The 21,996-nt window shown below is 37.0% G+C and overlaps 1 protein-coding gene across 2 annotated transcripts in view; it reads right to left on the bottom strand.

The window, feature by feature from the left end:
- Positions 1-2,862: 2,862 nt before the first annotated feature.
- The window catches only part of TIPARP (TCDD inducible poly(ADP-ribose) polymerase), a 29,467-nt gene continuing 10,333 nt past the window's right edge, over positions 2,863-21,996 (bottom strand). For both annotated transcript variants that reach the window (XM_045812002.2, XM_087870308.1), the window contains exons 3-6: positions 11,839-12,007; positions 10,145-10,305; positions 4,566-4,844; positions 2,863-3,930 (exon numbers count right to left, since the gene is read on the bottom strand). In XM_045812002.2, the coding sequence (XP_045667958.1) occupies positions 3,483-3,930; positions 4,566-4,844; positions 10,145-10,305; positions 11,839-12,007 (1,057 nt within the window). In that variant the 3' untranslated portion in view covers positions 2,863-3,482. The remainder of the gene's footprint in view (positions 3,931-4,565; positions 4,845-10,144; positions 10,306-11,838; positions 12,008-21,996) is intronic.

The raw sequence follows: 21,996 nt of genomic DNA, 5'->3' as shown, positions 1-21,996 counted from the left end.
AAAGGTAAAAAGTACTCTTTCATTGCTTTAACTTGCCTGCAGCGAGAGTACCTAAAACCAATAAACTAGATATGTCAGGTTTTAAAACCCAACACTGTCTTCTCTAAAGAAAATACATCTGCGGCACCTGAGTGGCTCAGTCAGTTAAGCATCTGCCTTCAGCTCAGGTCATGATCCCAGGATCGTGGGACCAAGCCCCACGAGGAGCCCCACTTTGGGCTCCCTGTTCAGCAGGGAGTCTGCTTCTCTCTCTCCCTCTGCCCCTCCCCCCGCTCATTCTCTCTCACTCTCTCTCAAATAAACAAAATCTTTTTTTAAACAAAAGACAGATACATTTTCTTTCTTTTTTTTAAGATTTTATTTGAGAGAGAGCACAAGCTGGGACGGGAGGGGGAGGGGCAGGGGGAAAGGGAGAAGCAGACTCACTCGATCACGACCTGGGCCAAAGGCGGACATTTAACTGACTGAGCCACCCAGGCACCCCTGTATCTGGCTTTTAGTTTGTAGATAAAACACTATCAGTTTGTATAGGACTTTATAAAATATTTTTGCATTATAGGATCTCAAAGTTGGATCATTCTTATTTGTAGTCTTTCAAAAAAAAAAAAGAACTCCACAAAACAAACAAAAAAAAAAAACAAGCTTCTATTTCAAATATGAGAGCACTAACCATATGAAAGGTTAAGTGATTTTTCAAAAAATATAGTGTAATGGAAGAGCTTAAGTTATTTAAGCACGCGTGCACGCACACACACACACACACAATAGTAACAACATAAGCAATATGGATTAGATTTTAGAAGTGTCATACAGAATTTTCTAAATACATTTTGATTATTTGATCCCAAGTAAGGAAAATTAGGAACATTTTGTGGTGCATCTTACCTTCCTTAAAAGAAGGAAGAAAAACCCCTCTGATTTAAACTGACTGTATAGCACTGTTTGGGTGCTGAATACATTTCTTTTTCAGTCATTTTCAGACCTATGATAATAAAAATTCCTCTTTAAAGATCAGTATTTCAGGCCCTCATGATTCTCTTTAATATCTAAATAATTATTTACTAAAATAAACAGGTTTGTTGCAAAAAACACAGAGTTGGGTTTTAGAATTTACAATTACAAAGGATCCAATATTTATAAACTTTGCATATAAAAAAACCTTCCTGTCTATAGGACTGTATGACACTGGAATATCTCAAGGAGTTTGCAGCCTCTCCCTGGCAATCTTAACCACAGTTTAAATTAAGAGTAAGTTCCAGCTTTCTGAAATGGTGTAAATTACAGTTGTGTCAGTACGGAGAAAGATTTACTGAATGCTTTTCAGTATGTTTTAAAGCCATGCAACCATCACAAAATTTAGACTGACTCCACAGCTCTTGCTTAGTTAAAACAACATAAAATACTATACAGGAATTTAAAAATTATTACACTGTGGGGAAAGTACTGTCAGACAGAGATGCTCACATTTACCAATCAGATCACTTTAAGTTGGCTGAAAGCTAAGGTGCTTGACAGCTGACAAGATTTCTACAATTCCTTTTCGTATTTCCTTCAGCACCTGTTGCTGGGGACAATCTGCTCACATTTTTCACTATAGCTGTTTGCTGATATACAACTTGTCCCTTTTCCTCAAATATTTACCTGCAAAGTAAAATATTCAGTCTTGTCTCGTGACTTAGACTGCTACCTAACACAGTTTCTGCTGATTCCTAGAGCACAAAGTTTAAGCAGCAGGTTCTGATTGGGTCTGTTCATTCAGTCACTCAATCACACATTCATTCAACCGATCAACCAGCATTTACAGATAGATCATCCACTATGTGCTGAATTCAGTTATCTTAAATGGAACCAAAACAACAGAAGTTTTAAAGAATTACCGGAACTTTTATTTTTGCTTAGTTTTATTAAAAAAATAAATATGTCATAAAGCTTTATTTTCCTTTAAGGAGAAAAAAAGGAACAAGTTTCATAAAATCAAATAAGCAATGGTAAGGTGTCTTAACTTGAAAAAGATTGGGAATCACTGGTTTACAAGTTATAATCGAATGAAAGAACAACTGTTAACAGCCACGGTTGGCTGTTTCATGCCAATGGCAGCAAACAACAAGATCAACTAGGGCAAAATAAATAATTGTGTGGAAGCCCTGATAAGTGCTTGAACAGACTGATTCACTGAGACATCAGGATAGATATATCTTGCTTTAAACAACACAGGAGTTCCTGAAAAGTTTTGTGTAAATGAAATAACCACAAACATACTAGGAGAGCTTGGTATCTGAAAGAATTCCACAGTGAATTCTTTTGTGAACAACCACTTCCACTTCTGTAAATCCAGGTATTTGCTTTGCTTAAGGCAAAGTATACCTAGCTGCTACCTCTCCGAACTGAGGCATTAGCACATACACCGAACATTGCTCCAGCTGGGCCAGTGGCACAATTTCCAAGTTTGTGTTTCCATTAAGTAGTGTACAATAGAGAGTCAGCCAGGGAACCCAGCTGCATCTGGCAGAGCAGGCATAGGGGTGGGATAACCACCTTTAACAGTATCTCCAAGCCAACAAATACTTTTGAGAGTCTACTTTGTGCAAAGCACGGTAATAAACCTTACCAATTCAGTTACAGATGTACTTCCTTTCTCTAAAACCTTCAGTCAGGGCCTAGGTCTGGAACTCTAAAATAAAGCAATACTACTAATTCTCAACACTGGCTTTAACCACATTAGCTGCCCAACTCCTTCAGATTGGGGTAGATGATAATGGAAGAGACTGAGTTTTCTAAGGCTGAAGTTTAACAACACAAGAGTCATGTTTCATATAACCAGTTAGTGAAAAATTTTGCTGGTGACAAAAATTTTTCAAATGGTTCTTTTTTTTTTTTTTACTTCCTCTGAATCTTCAGGCAAACTCTGCAGAACAGTTGAAGTCATTGATGCTCTCTGACTGGGTGATACATTTCAGTTCTGCTGATAGCAATAAAAATTTCTTTCCACCCACCAGAATTTCATGAACTTATCCTACACTGTAAGTGACGCTTTGGACAGGGAATAAGTATGGTAGTACTAGCTCCAGTCAGTTTTATTATAAACAGAATCCTCACTCTGCTCACAGCCTCCATTTCATTTGGCCAAACTTCTACCAGGCTTAAGTCACATTTAATTAGTTAGGCTGTTCAGTTTCTTTTTAAAAATGCTTCTAATACCATTGCTGCCTATATGTACAAGTGTGAAAAGAAGAGTATGCAATCGGTAGTCTTTTCCACACTGAGTACACTAACAACAATTAGTAAATAATTAAAGAATAAGTGGTCATTTTAAAACTTGTGTTTTTCTTTAAAAAAAATTCCACTTTCTAGCACTTAAAAAATGGGTCTTAAAAGTGCCCTATTAATGTCCAATGCTGTTCCCACTCTGTCCCACCCATCCAAAACCTGCTACAAATGCTGGATTGCGTTCATATCAAATAATTTAGCAGTACCAAGATTTTTCAAATGGAAACAGTGTTACTGACTTCTTCATATTGGATAACAAAATAAGGGTAACTCTGATCATCATTAAAAATGACAAAAATCTGAGGCTCAAAGAAATTATCCACACAAGAGTCATACAGGTCGCTGGTGACACTGCCTGGATTGACAGGAGGGGGCCTTCTCATGCCATGACTGCCCATCGTGTATCTGCCAGTTAGCACTTTGGCCAGAAACATGAAATGGACTCCTTTGGAGGACTTCTTAGAAAAGTTATGAGAGTAGCTTGCCTTCTTTGCAAAATAACTGCCTTGTCCAAACATTGTAGCATGCTTTCCACAGACTCGAGGGTCAAAGTTGTGCTTGCAGATTCCATCTACCACATCCTGGGATGTTCCATGAAATAAATGTCTCTCATTTATTATCCTGTCACGGCCAAACATTTTCCTGTTCATATATTCCTTTTTCCTAATGCAAAGAGTGGACAGGGAATTCAGAAGGAAGGTATAGATCAATTTAATAGGCAAGATGTAGTCATAAACTTTTCTTTACAGTTTCAATGAAGAGGAAATGTTAAAGTAGCTTTCAAGGGCAAAATGCTATCAAAGATCATATTAGAAGTTTAAACTTATCTTTTCCATTGTAGACAAGAAAAGCCCCCCTCCCTTTTTTTCTTCCCCCAACACCTGTTCATTTGCTCTCTCTTCCATTACCAATGTAGTTCACAAACTTACCTTCTCAGGACAACTTCTTTGTCTAATTCCACCAACCTGAGTGTCTCTTAATTCTGAGATTACTCAAACCTGCATGTATTCTTTTTGTACTACATTTGTTTGTTGACTTGAGAGGCAGCATAGTAAAGTGATCAAGAGCAAAGCCTCTGGTGCTAGACCGCTAGGGTTCAAACTCCAACACATACCTTACTAGCTGTATGACCTGTGGCAAGTTAATGAACTTACGGTCTGTTATGAAGAGTATATGTGAGTTAATACATGAAAAACTACAAACATATTAGGTTTTGTGAAAGTCTTTACTATTATGTTCTGCATTTGTCATTAACAACATTAAGAAAAACTCTTAAACTTTTCATACTGCAGACTCACCTTTTATATTTCTCCCAAAGAAACTGGTTTTGGACTCTCAATATTTGCAAAATTCTATATTTAAACTCAGGCACAGTCTTATGAAAAAGATTATAAATGATTCGATAACTTTTGTCCTCTACAGAGACAGGCACTTGGATGAAGTCCTGAGATGGATGCATATAAACCCAAGTTTCAGGGTAAAAGTTTGCTGAGGTGACCCCATCGGGGCAGATGATTTGTGATGATGAGGTTGCTTCAAGAGGTGGAGGAGCCTGTGTGGGAACACCACCAAGTGTCCTAGAGGGGAGAGGAGGAATGTCAATGTAAAACATTTAAGTACACCTCACATTATAGTGCTCTAATGCAGTATCTAAAATTGTAATTTATACAGCTTAAGTACTTGTTTAAAAAACAATATAGAAAATGCTACGTATTAAAATAAATCTTAAAGTAACGCTGCCTGTACACAGATAACCTTTATTAGCTTCTTCCTGGCCTCCTCTTTGTGGAGAAAACCCTGGGGTGTACTGCTGCAAGGCAAGCAAGCAAGCAAGAGCCAATTTATAAATATCTTTACTTTGAACCCTAGACTCCTCTTTTGCCAATATAGTTAAAGAAACTGTCTCAAGAGAACGATGATAATTTATATGTAGTCTTCAAACTTTGCTGTACTAAGCAGAAAATTTACTAAAGGCTATGTAGGTGGGGGGAGCAGACTGATGCAGAAACAAAATAAGGCAGGCAGGAAAGAGGGGGCTTACAGGAAGATGACATAAAATATTAAAAATAAAAAAGCTTAGAGGCGTCTGGGTGGCTCAGGCAGTTAAGTGTCCAATTCCTGGTTTAGGCTCAGATTGTGATCTCATAGGCTGTGGAATCGAGCCCTATGTCGGGCTCCACGCTCAGGGGGCAATCTGCTTGAAGATTCTCTCCCTCTGTCCCCTGCCCCTGCACGCATACACGCAGCTCTCTTTCTCTCTAAAATAAATAAATTTTTAAAAAATTAAAAAGCTTATACTTTTTGTATAAACACAAACAAAAATCATCGGAGTAGGCACTGAAAGCTGACATTTGGCATTTGCTTCATTTTTCAATATGACATGTAACAGCAAAGTCATCAATTGTATTCAAATTTTATAACTTTAGGTGTGCTTAAGATAGAGCTAATTACTTTAAGCTTTAGACACCAGAATGTTTATCCTTGAACCTTTAAATTCAGGTCTGTTATACTTTCACAGGTGAGTTTCTGTAAGTAGCAGCCGAATAATTATTCCTGCCCAATTAAATGCTTAAATTTAAATTACATTTCTTGGCCATTTTCAAAACAGAGCAAAAAAGGAAGAATTAGAGAGAAAGGAAATCCTAGCCCTGAGACCCAGATTCAGGGCCAGGGTACTATAACACTCTTCAGCATAGAGTGGTCACAAGGAAACAAGTCTGCCAAATGGATTAGGAAACTAAAATTTTCAAAAGAGCTTTGTGACACAGTGGTTACAACTGTGAGTGAACGTTCATCTAATCTCCAAGAGCATATTTTACCATTTACCTCCTCATAATCATAGCTACCTTATAGTAAGCACATATTATGGACAGGCATTTTACACACAGTATCACTAATTGTTGTAACAACCCTGCAAGATGGCTTGGTTATCTGTACTTTTCAAATAAAGAAACTGCTAGCATAGTAGCAGAGAACAGGGACAGGATTTGAATCCAGGCCTATCTACACAGTTTCTAGACGTATACTCTTTCCACTACTACATACTTCCCAATTCATATACACATATACATATATATAGGAAGTATATATATATATACACATTTTCCCCTTAAGGCTTGAAAGTGATGGATGTGTACCAGGGTTGCAACGAAGGTATGCCTGACTCCCATTACCACCACTGCCACCTCACACAGTATTTTGACTTTTAAGAGATGGCCTGATAAGAAGCTAAAAAGCACAACTGCATTCTCTAACACCTGCCCCCTTCAAGTGGTTGTGCCTACGATTTAGCATGCCTCAACGTCCCTTGGGAGACACAGATAGATAGGAGTTCTAGGAGGAGCCAGGACTTACAGAATCCCCCACATGCTTTTAACTTCAGGGGTCAATTTAAAAGGGCACTGGCTTCTCTAACCTTCCTGGCAGAGGCATAATAGTTCTTGTCCTCTGGAGCGTTTTCATAAAGCTCTGACAGATTTCTCCAGAGCCTTCATTCACTGGCACATTTTTCTGAAGAGAGGCCCCACTGCTTTAATCAGATTCTGAAAGGTAACTCCTTCAAAAGCCATCACTATTCTGGAGAAATGGCAGGAAACACAGAGTATAAGCTCCTTATTTTTAGCTGTTCCCACTATTCCTGCTCTGCAAAAAAGAGTACCAGCCTACCAGATTTTCCAGTATTATTAGGGACTGAAGTTACCAAAAGAAGTTTCTGAGTTGGGGGAAGAAAGTAAGATTCTCCCAAACACCCTGCCCCAAATAGGTTTTAGGCTGCTGTCACAGGCGTACTGAAATCCTGGCACTGATGACCAAAGAAGACTCATACATACTTGAAGATGAGCCTGTGTAAGTAAATCCTATCCATTCTAAAACATTAAATTAAATTTTATATTCATAATTATCATCCACTCCTATCTACAGAGGCTTACTTTTAATAAGCCAACATCCTAATTGGGCTAAAACATAAAAATGCACATAGACAACTGTCTGATGGACTTTTACATTCCAGTTGCCACGAGTCAGAAACATATATTCCAAGCACAGTTACAAATGTGGCTTTAATATCTGAGGATGTTGAGTTTGTATTCAGCTCATGGGTATTCCAATGACATACCGTGTGCTTCACAGTGCTGTTACCAGCCTTCTTCAAAGAGGCAAAGTTGAAGGGTATGGAACTTGTACTCAAGGACCTCTGAAGAATGGATTTTCAGAATTCATGGTCATCTTTTACACTCTCCTTCCCTCCCCTTGCCATTGCAAAAGATGTTTCTTAACCCACTTTCAGTGATGAAGTAAAAATTAATTCATATCATCCTTTTTGGGAGAAGTCAAAGAAACTCTATTAGGCTTTCCCATGACCATAGGGTGACTGCACAGGATAGATGTCCTTCAGCTGAAATGAACTCCTAAGCCTCTAAATCTGAGATTTGTTTGCTTATGCAGCCTCAGCTCAAGTATTCCAAGAATATTAAAGAATAAGCTCCTTTTTATCAGCCTCATTAAAAAGCAGCAAGCACAAGGAAAAAATATTTTCTTTGTAACTATGAGTGATGGATGTTACCTAACCTCGATTGTGGTAATCATTCTGCAATATATACATATGTCAAATCATTACGCTGTACACCTTAAACTGACAGAGTTGTATGTGAGTTATAGCTCAATGAAACTGGAAGGAATTAAAAACACCAGGGAAACTCATTTATGAGGAGTCAGATTTGCAGGAAATTCATAGATTAAGTAAGCCAGCCCCCTCTCCTCACCTCCCTTATTCTGGCATTCCCAATTCCTAGGCATCTCTGATTTCCTGATAACTGGCCTTTCTGACACTTATGTTTTAATCTGATCCTCTGCATTTACTAACACTTAAAAACAAAACTTTCTTCCTGGCTAAGATTAAAATCATGGTCTTTCTGGAATCTGTTTTTGCAGTCTGCTTTTTGAAACTAATCCCTCTCTACTTTCTTCCCACTAGGCCAGTCTGAGTGCCTCATAGCCCCAGACTCTAGGGCAGATAGGAACTGAAAGGCTGCATCTACCCATTCCACCCTGGTGAACTTGCTGCTTGCTTCTTTGCTCTTTTCTCACTGAAGTGTCTGCATAATCTTTTTGATTTGCTAAGCTCTTACTTTATACTTGATTATCACTCTTTCAGACAAGAAGACTAAAATAGGAAATTTCGGAAAGAGAAAGGAAGAGATAAAAGAGTGACTTTCTTTGTTCTCTTGTAAGCCTATATTACAAATAGTAAGGTGCCAAATTTGTGGCAATAATTCTACTTCTGCTTATATTATTTTCATAGTTCATACTTTTACAAAATAAGCCTAAGTCTAAAAAGAGGGGGGAGGGCTTATTCCATAATTACTTGTTTTAGGATTGAAACAAATCAATGTTCACCATTCTGTAAAACTCCCCCAACAATGCAGCACTCGAATGAGCATTCTTACTCTCACTCAGAAGCTCCATCTTGCTTGATTGGCTCAGCATGCCAAGCTGCTGCTCTCACTAATGAGTTCTACTGTCTCACTAGGAGGACAATATGTTCCTAACTACTGGACGCTGACACTATCTCCAGCTGTGGTAGTGAAATCACAGAAATGGCCTTTTTATTAGTTTCTAATAAAAAAAAAAAACCCTGCAAGGTAAAATTTTTCACACTTGGATTAGGAAGAAAATACACATTTACCCAAAGCCAACATATATTTCTAAAATCAGTCTTACTAAAAATTGCTTTTAGATACTGAGTATTTCAGGAATTTTTATTCATTTGTACTTTGTTTTTAAGGTTCCCTTTGCAATCTCATAATTAGAATCATTAAAATTCTGTCATAATGATCTGGGAAAAACACAGTTTGAAACTGAAATTTAAAAAAAAAATCAGTAAGAAGATAAAAACAGCATCTCTAAGATCAGTAGAAGAGAAAAAACAATATTACTCTAGACCTCCCCAGTCCATAAAACCAAGTAAACCTAGCATTATTTTAAAAATCAGGCTCTAAATATGGTGTATCTGATAAGAGTACATAATGATTTCCCTAGAGTTACTAACTTTCAAAGATGGCAATGCTCTTGGTAACATGCTCCACCTTTTTGGCATCAATGGAGATGTGCTGGTGGGCTATCTAGGGGTGGGGAAGAAGAAATGGCACTTGGGAAAATGGAAGAAGAGTTCACCTACAATTCAGAAGGTTGAATTCAGTCTCAACCTAGGAATATGACAGGTAATTTTAGTGAATATTACAGGAAGGTGGGCCTTATTTAGGAAATGAGAATGCCACCTTGAAGAACTCCCCCTACTTGCCCTCGCAGTTTACCTATACTGGGAAGTAGTCCCAATACACGGACGGTTATCATCAGGAAACTCAATATTCCACAAAGGAAGCAAATGCAAACTGCCTCATTCCAGATATAATTACTTTTTGTGGTACAAAATCGTTACTTCTACTTGTTTTTCAGTTCAAAAAAATCCACTGGCTGGGGCGCCTGGGTGGCACAGCGGTTAAAGCGTCTGCCTTCGGCTCAGGGCGTGATCCCGGCGTTCCGGGGTCGAGCCCCACATCAGGCTCCTCCGCTATGAGCCTGCTTCTTCCTCTCCCACTCCCCCTGCTTGTGTTCCCTCTCTCGCTGGCTGTCTATCTCTGTCAAATAAATAAATAAAAATCTTTAAAAAAAAAAAAATCCACTGGCTAATCAGTCTTTAAGTTAGGTTAATTGTAAGCTTATCTGAACTCTACTCTGAAGAATTAAACCCATAGAATAACTCAAAACTTCACATTCTAGACTAACCATATTAGTCTCTTAATTTAAAATCTTTTACTTTTTGGCATTCAGTTGTACGCTGTAAATGAAAGTAAAGATAAGGCTTTCCATTAACACTTACTGTAAATACGGAAGCAGTGTAAAACAGGAACGGAAGAGGGGTCTCCTTTTTATTTCTCTCCTGAAGAATGAGTTGTGAAGGATGTAGTGGTTGTTCCACATCATGAATCGGACCTCTTTCAGACCTCGAGAGTTGGCTTCTTCAATCAGTCGAATAACAGACTGGAGTAGAAAATAGAAGGTAAAGGAAAAAGAAGTTAGAAAAAAGCAATCACTATGAAATACGAAAAATGTTACTATAATAACTAAAGGCAAAAACAGTTAACCTTGCTGTTAACATCAGAAAGGTTTCAATAAAGTATAGAGAATTAAATTAATTCCCTTCACACACAGGACTTTTAGGGAGGGGGGGATATGGGGGCAAAGAAACAGAATAGAAAGATGCTCCTTCTTCAGAAAAGCATGGATTTCTACCTTATGAAACATGTGAGGCCCAGATTCTATTTTGGGGCCTTAACAATGTCCCAGAGATTTTTTTGTTTCTATTTCTTAAGGGAATTTTCAGAATAGGATTAAAGATGGTAGTGTATACAGTTCAAATAAACCAGTTAAGTTTCAAATCCAAGAAATCTTTCAGAGGAAAAACACAGGGACAGCCCAAGTATTCTGAGAATACATTTTAAATAGCCTCTTATCCTCCTTGGAAGGCATTAGATACTAGTGATTACTTAAAAGAGTCTCAGAAATCTTAATTCCATTGTGTATTATTAAGCAATTAACATACTAGGTAGTTTTTTCTTTTGCTATTGCCTTAAAAGAAAACCTAAGGGTAAATAAGTCAGTTCTCCCTTTTTCTAACACTGGAAATGAATTTAATCAAATCAAAGAAGTCAGATCTTTGGAATGTGAAATTAATCTCTAAAGTCCATTTCATTGTTTTTTTTTTTTTTTATTCGACAGAGATAGAGACAGCCAGTGAGAGATGGAACACAAGCAGGGGGAGTGGGAGAGGAAGAAGCAGGCTCCTAGTGGAGGAGCCTGATGTGGGGCTCGATCCCATAATGCCGGGATCACGCCCTGAGCCGAAGGCAGACACTTAACCGCTATGCCACCCAGGCGCCCCCATTTCATTGTTTTTAAACTTGACTCAGAATTCTCATTCAGAGGCAAAGTAAACCCATCATCATTTTAAAACCTTACTTTGTGATTTATGAGCTATTCTTACCATCTCAGACTAAGGATACATGTACATATATGACAGAATTTTAAATGACTGATTTGCCTGACCACAGCTCAATAAACATTTTCAAGTATTTCTTCCAGGGGCTTAAGAGTGCTTGTTTCCCATTAGACTTCCGAGATGCTAAGTGTAACACATGATCCAATGAACATGAGCCCAGGAGCCATAAATAGCCAGAATTACACCAGTGCTCATCTCATTAAAATTATTTCAAAGGGGCACTGAGTCGGAGTACTTAAAATGTAAATACTTGGTCTCTACAGTATAAGATACTGGGGAAAGCATTTTACCTCTCTGATAACAGTGGTATTTATGGATTCCAGATTAATGGAAAGAAATACATCCTCAGAAAAATTGAGAATAATGTTAATTATATCAACAAGACTCAATGTCACATCAGTAAGCTCTTTGATTTGTTGTTCTGTCTAGTCACTGTTGTAAAGGATTAGAAGGAAAGGACAGTGAAAGACAAGAAAAATTTAAATTCACTTTTTAGAAAAAGAACCTGTAAATACCTCAGGATATTCTCTCCATCCAAAGTGGTCCCTACAGAAGAACTTCCAGACTGTGTGATAAATAGAGTTTACATTGCTAGAGGGTGGTGCGGACAGCCTTCGCAGTTGGTCAAATTCAGTTGTTTCATACACATTCATGGCATTCAAATCTGCCCAAAATTCGTGTCCTCTAAAAAGACCCGCCCCCCCAAAAAAGAACTGTTAATACATTTGCAAAATAAAAATATCTAAACATCTCATAAGACATTAAAAATATGTAGTATAGCATGCTGTAGAATTTTCAAAACTTGTCTTATCTGGAGTAAAAGGACTTTACCAGTTGTTTCTCCATTTCCTACATGCCTTTTCTTAACAAGACCGAAGGTTCCAGGCCACAGAGTTATGGTAGGACTGACTGATGCCATCTCACAGTATCACAGACCTAAACCAATCAACATAATCCCACCCTCGGTTTCAGCCAATCAGGGAGTCAGTTTTAAGGTGAAGCTGACATGGAAAGCAGGCAGAGAAACAAAAGAAACTTCTCTTGAAGATTGCCTTTTTTTAGAGGCATCAGTTTACCAGAGTTAATACAGAATACATAATACTGCCTGATGAAAGGGGAAAAAAAGGAAAAAAGGAAAAAAAAAAATCCAGATAAGACCAGTATTGCTATTCTACCTAGTATCAATACTATCTTTACCCCGGGGGCCAGAGGGGGAGTAGCTGGCAAAACATGAAGAGGAAAAAATAGTTTGTTTATTATGAAGTTTAGCTATGAGAATGTTTTTGTCATTTTGTTATCTGGTCTGCTGCTGCTGAATCAACACTTCATAAATATCTCAATTCTACTGGGGTAAAATCCCACTATATGAATTAATATCATTTAAGAAATTATAATGGGTGGTCCAATTACAACCTTTCTTTTTTAATGGAACTTCGACTAGTGTTTGAAACATCTGAACCATTATTTTAAGTAACTGGAAAAATGTTCATTGTACTGTTTTTTTTGTGTATGTTTCAAAATGTCCCTAAGAACACATGAAAAATAAAATACATCATAAAGTAACATTATAGGTATCAGCAGAGTGACTAAATTTCCAAACACATTCCTTCATCTTTCTACCCTTTCCACAACAGATTTCTAAATGGATGTCTATAATACACAGGATACTCCATATCTAGTGGCACTCACAATGACTGGTTCATGTGAAATCCAGGTGTTTGAACAAATATTCCCAATAATTAACTTATTTCCTGGCTGTAAATTAGGATTTTGAAAAGGGTATTAATTTTGACCTATGAGTTTTGTTGGTTAGTACAACACTTTCTAAATTCTGCTCTTGGAACACTTGTTTAAAGGACTGTTAATAGGAATTCTGTGTAAAAAGCATTCTGTGGTCAAACGTTTGAAAAAACTTGTTTACACAAAGTTAAACAATTTACTTACTGCAGCCACTCCTCAGTCCCTTTAATATGCTAAGGTAAATATTGAAGTACCATGATGAGGGCTATAAGGTATCCTTCTAAAACTGTGACAATGCTCTCTTCCTTTTATTCCATGAATACCTATTAACATCTCTCAATAAACACCCCTGGCAAATGTCAGGGAAAGAACCATCTATTTTTCACCCTCCATCCTAATGTTCATAATTTTTGAAACAGATTCTATTTGGAAAAAAAAAAACACAAGTCATCGAGTCATATATCCAACTAATGGTGCCATGAAGCATGTAACTAATAAAAAGCAGTATGTTCCTTTAAATATTCCTCAAGAGCTTCCCCAAACCCTAATTTCCTTAGAATGAGTATTGACAAAAAAAAAAAAAGAAAGAAAAAAAAAAGAAAAAGAAAGAAAAGAAAAAAGAAAGAGTACTGACTAGTAGGATATGATCTTAAAAGGAACATATACTTTTAATTAAGTGTGAAATGGAAATAAGACAATAAAATGTAGTTTAAAGTCACATTTGGACACCTCTTTATTTAAAATGATTTATGTAAAATAAGGGTATCTAATTCAAAAGAAAAATGTTTCTGGAAAATCCTTTAAAAAAGAAGAAAAAACACTGAAAACCAGAACTCCGATACCTAAACTAAACTTCACATCAAGTTGCTTTAAGCAATTTTCACTTAATTTTAGGAGAATCTGATATTGAGCTGAGAGATACCAACCTGTTTCTCCCTCTTGACGTAATTTCCAGTTCTAAACAGATTTTCTTGCTTTAAGTTCATTTCCCAGTAACTGTTCCCAATTATGAGTTAAATCCTCAGTATTTTCTTTAAGGAATTCTTAGAACAGCAGTTATTATGTTAATATGCATTATAAACAGCCAATGCTTTTTGCTGTTAAAGTACGAGATTTTATTCTGGACATCACTCTAGCAATTTCTGTGTAAGCCTGTATTATTAAGACTTCATAGATAATGATTTGCATGAAAAAGACATCTAAAACTGCAGCTTTTGCCACATCCTCTGTGCATTTCAGTCCATTGGGCATTATGAAATTTCTATGACAAATCCTAATTTACTACAATCAACTGTTCTTTGGATTGATGTATCAAAGTACTGTTTTAGCTCTATTTGATTTTCAATATGCTTTTCTAGACTTTGCAGAGACAAAACAACAAATTTGAAAAACATTAAATTATCTTTTTATAAGATTAATTTTACCACCTGCTCTCCCTTAAACAGGGAATGCTTAAAAAATCCAACGCCAAGAGTTTCTTTTCTCCTCCATCTGCATCAGTAAAAAATGCATGCAATACAGATGCCAAATGTTCAACATACATCACTCTTCTTTATCAAACCATTGTTTCCTATTATGAGAAATCAGCTATGAGTCATGTATGTGTGGTAATGGTGATGGTAGGCTGTATTAGGCAATACACAAAGAATTAAACAGATGTAGTTCCTGGCTTCCAGGGGCTTCAAGAGAGAAATAACTAACAAAACACAAAACCAGAGTCCGTACATCTGCCTATCTAAACTCATCAGTGGCAAGTACGCCCTGGGAATGAGAGGATAAAGAGTAGGGAAGCAGCATTATGGGACAGGAGGTGGTTACTGGTGTCTAGGAATGGATAAAGGTCAGAAAAAGTTAAGAGGCTTTACTGTGTCAATTCAAGATAGCTTTTTAAGAGAAAGAATTTTAGGTACAGTTTAAATAATAGGAAATAATACCAGTAAAGAAAGGATTATGTGAAAGAGTTAAGAAAAAGAGTTCTTTAAGCATTTTGCTTCTTGGAAGAAGGGTAGGGAGAGGGAGGGACAGGAGCAGTGCAAATAGCTGGAAAAGGAAATCTTATAAACAGGGGTACAAAACAGGTAAGGAAATGTGAACCAGGATAAAATAGGCAACATGAGAGATGTCTGGCCATGAACCGAGGAAATAAGCCCAGGGTCTCAGAGCCTCAAATTTAAGAGTACGAATTTAGAGTATTGAACAGATGGTGATAAAGGGTCGAAGCAGTACATAGAGGATGTGTGAAGACTGAGAAAGACAGACAATGCTAGAGATTCGGGGGTAGAGGGAGGCTCTGTAAAAGCAGCATGCAATAATCCTGGTAGATGAGAACCTTATCTGGCCTAAGGACATCCCCACCAAGGGATAGCCAGAAAAGAGAGAATATGGGAGATAGCCACTGTGCAGGATTTAGATTTGACCAAATATATAATGTGGTTAAATCAATCAGTACTGACTTACCCAAAATATAACCCTATCATGAATCAGGGAAAAAAAATCTTATAAACAGATGATTTATGCTACAAAAGGAAGAATGAACTAGAATTGCTGAAATATTAATTCTGTTTCCACATGCTTAACCAACAAACACACCATCACATATACCAACATAAGAATCTAGACACAAAACTAATCTAAATTCTGAAAAGAACACCCATTCTCATAATTCAGATGCTTTATAACAATGATTCTCCTCCTACTACTCAATAAATATCTTGACATACCAAGTAAGACATTTTCCAATATTTATTATCCATGCATAGAGCACTAACACCCACACTAAGTCAGAAAGAATGTCCCACAACCATCATTTTTTCTATGTATATTTCAAATACAAAAGAAAGTAAACAGGGCCCATGATGTAAATAATAAACAGAGCTATAATGAAAACCAAAACTATTTTTTTAAAAAGTTGAATGAAACAGAAATTAGTAAGAACATGCTTTCTTTGTTAGATAAACAGTTCTTGGGATTATGCATTTGGGAGCTCAGTAAGGAACGTAACCAAACAGTTTCTCTGTATTTGTAAGTTGTTTGAATCCAAGAAAGAAATGTGAAAAACAAAAAAATCTTAAGTAGACACATTGATTAAGCACTGGGCTGTGTACTAGGGATAAGATGAAAAAGGCCAGAGTCAGTAAGGAAAGGGGATACAAGCAAACCCAACGGTGTGAAATGTGGCACAAAGGTGCTCTGGGAACAGTTCAGAGGCAGAGGGCCTACCTCTGCTGAAAAAGGGGTGAGGAAAAGTGTTCATGGGAGGTATCCTAGAGTAGATGAAATGAGAGCCAAGTCTGGCTGGCTACCAAACAAACAATGGGAGGCAGGACATCACATGCAGAGTGACTGACATGTGCAGAAGCCAACCAAACAAGGCACGAGAGACCCAAGAGCATGCAGTACATACAGTTCATACGGGAGGTCAGGGTGTATGGGTGTGTGAGGGGGATGATAAGAGATAAGACTGGACTGGATAGGTCGGCTGGGGCCAGAAAACGAAAAGCTTTGTATGCTGGGTTAAGGTCAGGACTTGATTCTGCGGGCAGTAGGAATCACTGGTGTATTTTCAACAAAGTTCAGACTTGCCTTTTAAAAACCTACTCCAACAGTGGTGGTATAGAGGACTGATTTGTTTATCTTTGGTAGGAGAGGGTGGGGAATGGTGGGGGAAGGGTGGCGATAGGCACTTACTTGCTAAATATTTATTAGCATGTTAATTATTATTAATACTTATTCTTATGCTTAGCCATCTGTAGCTATTAGAACTGCACGAGACAAATGATGATAGAGAACTAAGGAGGCAACAGTAGGGTGGTTTTGAGAGGTATTTAAGAGTTAAAATCTAATTGCATAAAATAGGATTACAGGTGAGGCTGAAGGGAATGTAGAGTAGGATGTGTCCCATGTTTCTGATCTGGATGACTGGATAAGGTGCTATTACATGAGATAGGAATTGTAGGAGGTGGAACACATTTAAGTGGGAAGATGATGCAACTAAAATACAGAACTCACATTTAAGCAGCGGTCAATTAAATATAAATTTTCTGGATCCTCCTCTGTACAGTTTTAACCAGATGGGCTAGATTTCGGAAATTTGGCTTCCATCCTCTAGGAGTTAATTGGTTTCTACAAGGATAAACCTGTGATCTAAACTAATTAACACCTGCCCTAATCAGCTAACTAGACACAATTAATAGGTCCTCTTATTTTATTACTGTGATGTAGTGTGAAAATTTCTCCCCAAACTGAGGGTCATAACAATAGAAGGATAAAGATCAAATAAAGTAGAGAGAGTATTTAGGCTCTTCTGCTATGGACTTGAGACAGGCATGACAGATGGGACATGTTTGCTGCTGCTAAAGAAATTTCACAGGCACACAAAATATAGCTGGCTTTTGATACCTGGCTTTGATGTTTCCAGAACTCATTTAGCAATGCTGGATATCTAGCAGCTTATATATCCCTTCAAATATGTTACAAGGTGATGAGAATCAGAGCCATGGCATATACAATACCAACATATTTTGTGAGAGCAGTGTAGTTATTAAACTTTAGAGGACTACATATTCTAACTTTATGCTTCAGAAGCATAGTAAACTGTCATTTATTCTTACTAATTAAGATTTTTGCTAATCTGACTCAAACAGCACAGAGTTACTGGGACAATAAAAAATTTTCTGTAAAATTCTTACATAAAAGGCAACATCTTTCAATATTTAGCAGAGGTTAAAATTCTGTACTTAACTTCTACACTAGGACGTGGGTCTTAGTACCAACTTGATTTCCCCCTTTGTAAAAATCCAGAAGTAGCTACAGACACAGACATGCCTACAAATCAAAATTAGAAGTTTACATTATTATGTATATGACCCTCAGTAGTTATGGGTAGGCTAAGAATCAAATGTTGACAATTAAATCTGTCTACCTCTAAGGACACCCTAACCAAATCAAGACAGGATTACTGAGGCTCAGCTCACTCTGTAAAATAATTAACATCAAACTTGGATCATGGATTTAGTTTCTGGTTCTAAATACCTCAAATGATTTTTGGGTAGGTAAAAATATTCCTCGCTTTAAGATACAATGAGTTTCTAGGAATCAATTCTTCAAACGGTGAGCATTTCAAGGCAAAAATCTGACTGCCTGTGCTGCTCCCTTGGTGCGTCCTGAGACATCTTGGAAACAGGTGAATGAGAAGGCAGCAAGTTAGTGAGTGGATGCTGTCTAGATTCACACTGATCTGTGTGTTAAAGACCATGTCTGATTTACAAATTGTGAGACATCTAACTGTGGTCTTAAAGTCATTCTAGAAATGAACACTGTGAAATAGAAACGAGAGGATAAATAAGATGAGAAAAAAGGAAGGCAGATTTCCTACATGAAAGAATACCATTTTTAAGCTTTTATAATTCTATATTCTCCAAAAGCATGTGGGGAACTAAGCAAACACATAACATAGTTTATCCTCAATAACCTTTGTACTAAGACACATTTGAGTACACCTAAGTGCTTCCTATACCCTAAAAAATACCATATACTTAAGTCTCCTCTGCCCTATGCCACCACTAAAAGCAAATTATAATATTCACTTGAGGAAAAGAACCTGCTAAATTTTGTTACGTTGGGCTTTTTGTTTGTTTTTATTGCAAAACTACCAGATCAAAGGAAAGAACACAGAAGAACTTTCTAGTAAGATGTGGATAAGCCTAAGATCTTTCATAAATAAAAATTACACTTATGAGATCAGAAGATCTCACTGCTATCTATTTACAGAGGCATGGGATTAAATTTTGCACTCTGAAGACATCAGAAATGTCATACAGCCTTAACTTTTAGCCAAGTTCAGTCACATGTCCTAAGGCTCCTAGAAGGTAATTTAAGTGAGAAATACTTCTCAACCATGGCCTGAAGACGAAGTGAAACTTAATTTCTACAAGAAGAGCTCAGATAGAAAGCACACAACAGATTTTTAAAAAATGTGTATCATACCTTATACTGCCTTAAATTATGCAGTTACTGCCTTCTATGAAGATGAGCAAACATTTCATTTGTTAAGTGAAATATTCTTTAAACTGTGAAGTTTCTATCTTACCTCAAAGTAGACAATAAAAATTGTTTGCCATGTACTTAGGGCACCATACTGATTAATTCCATTTTGTGAATATAGAATTTGACAACATTGGAAGAGGGCTAAAATATATGTTTATATAAATTTTCTACTTGATTATAAAATCAATTGTATGTAAACGCTAAAATTACTTAAAATAATTGCTTTCAAGTAACCTCAAATAACTCAGAACTCATTTACATGTAAATGAGATACTAATTATAATTATCATAAAATACATCCTCTAATAACCACCAGTAAAAAATACAACTAGCTCAATTTACAGATCAACTTTTAAAATTACAAACTCCTGGGGCGCCTGGGTGGCACAGCGGTTAAGCGTCTGCCTTCGGCTCAGGGCGTGATCCTGGCGTTATGGGATCGAGCCCCACATCAGGCTCTTCTGCTATGAGCCTGCTTCTTCCTCTCCCACTCCCCCTGCTTGTGTTCCCTCTCTTGCTGGCTGTCTCTAGCTCTGTCGAATAAATAAATAAAATCTTAAAAAATAAATAAATAAATAAATAAAATTACAAACTCCTTAAAAAAGGGTTTTATTCAAAATTTTCTCAACTTAGACTTGTCTTTTTACCCAGTTAATACAGATAAAGATAAATGAACAAATTAAAAATATACACTTTGATGGCTTATTATGAGAATCCAGAGATGACTAAGAAGTTCTCAAGACTAGAGATTTGAATGTACACAAACTAACCATATAGAGAATTCATCACTTCCTGAGAGGTTTTTTAAGCAAATTTCTCAAAGAAAAAAAAAGACTTCCTACAGAAAACATATTAGGAGATACTTTTTTTATTATCTCCATTTCATTAACTATGATCACAAAACTTTTCAATAGGTCTTTAAATCAGTAACTTTTTCTAGGGGAGAGGATTCTTTGAAGCCAAGTTTCTCTGACAGATTCAATAGTTAAGACAGCCTAAATTATTTTTTGGTAACAAATTAATTGCAGAACATTTTATACAATGCTTCTGATGTGTGGCAGCATTTGGACAACTGAAACGTCAGAAAGTAAGTAAGCAAGGTGCCTTCTGTTTCACATATTTTACCCCCATTCAAGGATGTCTTTCTTTTATTATCTCAGAAGGCAAATCTACTATTTCTCCTGTGCATATTTTTATTCTCTCAATGCCTGGAAATGAAAGAGCAAAGCCAGGTGACAGTCAGAAACCAAAGACCAACCGCAGCAGGAAATTATTTAGAGTATTTTGTGCCATTTGCCCTCTCTACGCCCTAATCAGCTGCAGGAGCTGTGAAGATCACAAGGTACAAGCAAGATTCTGAAAGCATACACATTACTGCAAGCAAAATCACCCTTGGGCCTCTATCCCTGCCATTCTTCCCAGACTATTCAGTGCTGGTAAAAATTTCAAGCAAAGAAGGTCACCCAAACTCTATGGCTATATGTCAAATGAGAAGGTACAGTTAAAAAAATCTCAATCCAAGAAGAAAAATAAATTTTTTAAAAGTATTTTATTTATTTATTTATTTGACAGAGAGAGAGAGAGAAAGAGAGAGAACAAGCAGGGGGAGCAGCAGAGGGAGAGGTAGGAGCATGCCGGGCTTGATCCCAGGACCCTGAGATGGTGACCTGAGCTGAAAGCAGATGCTTAACTGACTGAGCCACCCAGGAGCCCCCAGAAAGAACGAAAAAAAACTGTAACAAAGAGAAATTCCTGTAAGTATGGCCTAAACATATTTTCCAGTCATGTGAGAAGTGCTATGTTTCACATAAAGAGTATTCACAAATCCTTCCTTCTGCTCAGAAGCAACAGAGCCAAAATAAAGGACATCCATTTGCATAAAGAATACAAATTTCCTGAACTCCTTCTCAAATAACTTAGTCATGGGAGATTCTAATATACTCCTGACATATTTTCTGGCACACATACGCGCAAATCACTGGTTTCTGTAAAATGTGAGAGGGAACAGTCACTGGCATTCTCACTATTTAAGAGCTTACCCTTTCATTGTGATGACCATGCAAAGGTTCTTTACTGGCCAAGTGGGTGTTACCAGTAAGTAAATAGCACATAGCAGAGAAAGATCAAGGAGACAGACAGATTTTGTTGTGTGGACACAGCAAATAGGAATGCGTAGTTAACTCCCTTCTACGCTTGTTTTAGCAACAGTAACAGGTTAGGTCAGCAAGGAAAATAATAAGTTTTACAATTAGAAGTTTATTAATATCATCAACTTCTAAAATTTAAGTTACTGATCACAGAATTGGTACAGTTAGCGTACGACTGCAATACTGTAGCTTCGCACAAATCAAATATAAAACTTATAAATTACCAAGTTGAATACATGGAATTATACATAAAATCCTTTTTTTCCCTACCGATTTCAAAATGTATTTCAGAACTTAACCCTTGCAATTTTAAAGTCCCCTATTAACAAGGAATTAATCTGTATTAGAATTCCAAGGCTTTTAGTTCATGTGTCAGGGACTGGGCTGGATGAGGTTTAACACCTACAGGGATTTTCAAGGGAGCCAAGTGTGTGCAGTATAATTTCTGGTCCCTAAAAGCACTATCATAAATAATCTATAAATATAAGAATAATACATTTGGTTTTGTTAAAGAAGTTCTTCATATCTAAAATGTAACTTGTTTGCTCCTAAAAACGGTGAACTTTAGAAGTATTTTATTCTTTCGTATAGTTTGTGCTTATGGTGTTGCAAAGTACAGCTCAACCCCAGATCGTAAGCTATTACTTTAAAATTTCAAACCCAAAATGAAACAGAACATAGCTTAACCCTCTGCACTCTAGTATCTTTCAAAAAGATACAAAATCACTCCTATTCGCTTCA

Source organism: Ursus americanus, chromosome 20 (assembly GCF_024610735.1).
Source record: "Ursus americanus isolate L20-20 chromosome 20, mUrsAme1.1.p, whole genome shotgun sequence".
Lineage (NCBI taxonomy): Eukaryota > Metazoa > Chordata > Mammalia > Carnivora > Ursidae > Ursus > Ursus americanus.
The sequence above is the reverse complement of the archived record's forward strand: the minus strand, read 5'-3'. Positions and strand labels throughout refer to the sequence as shown.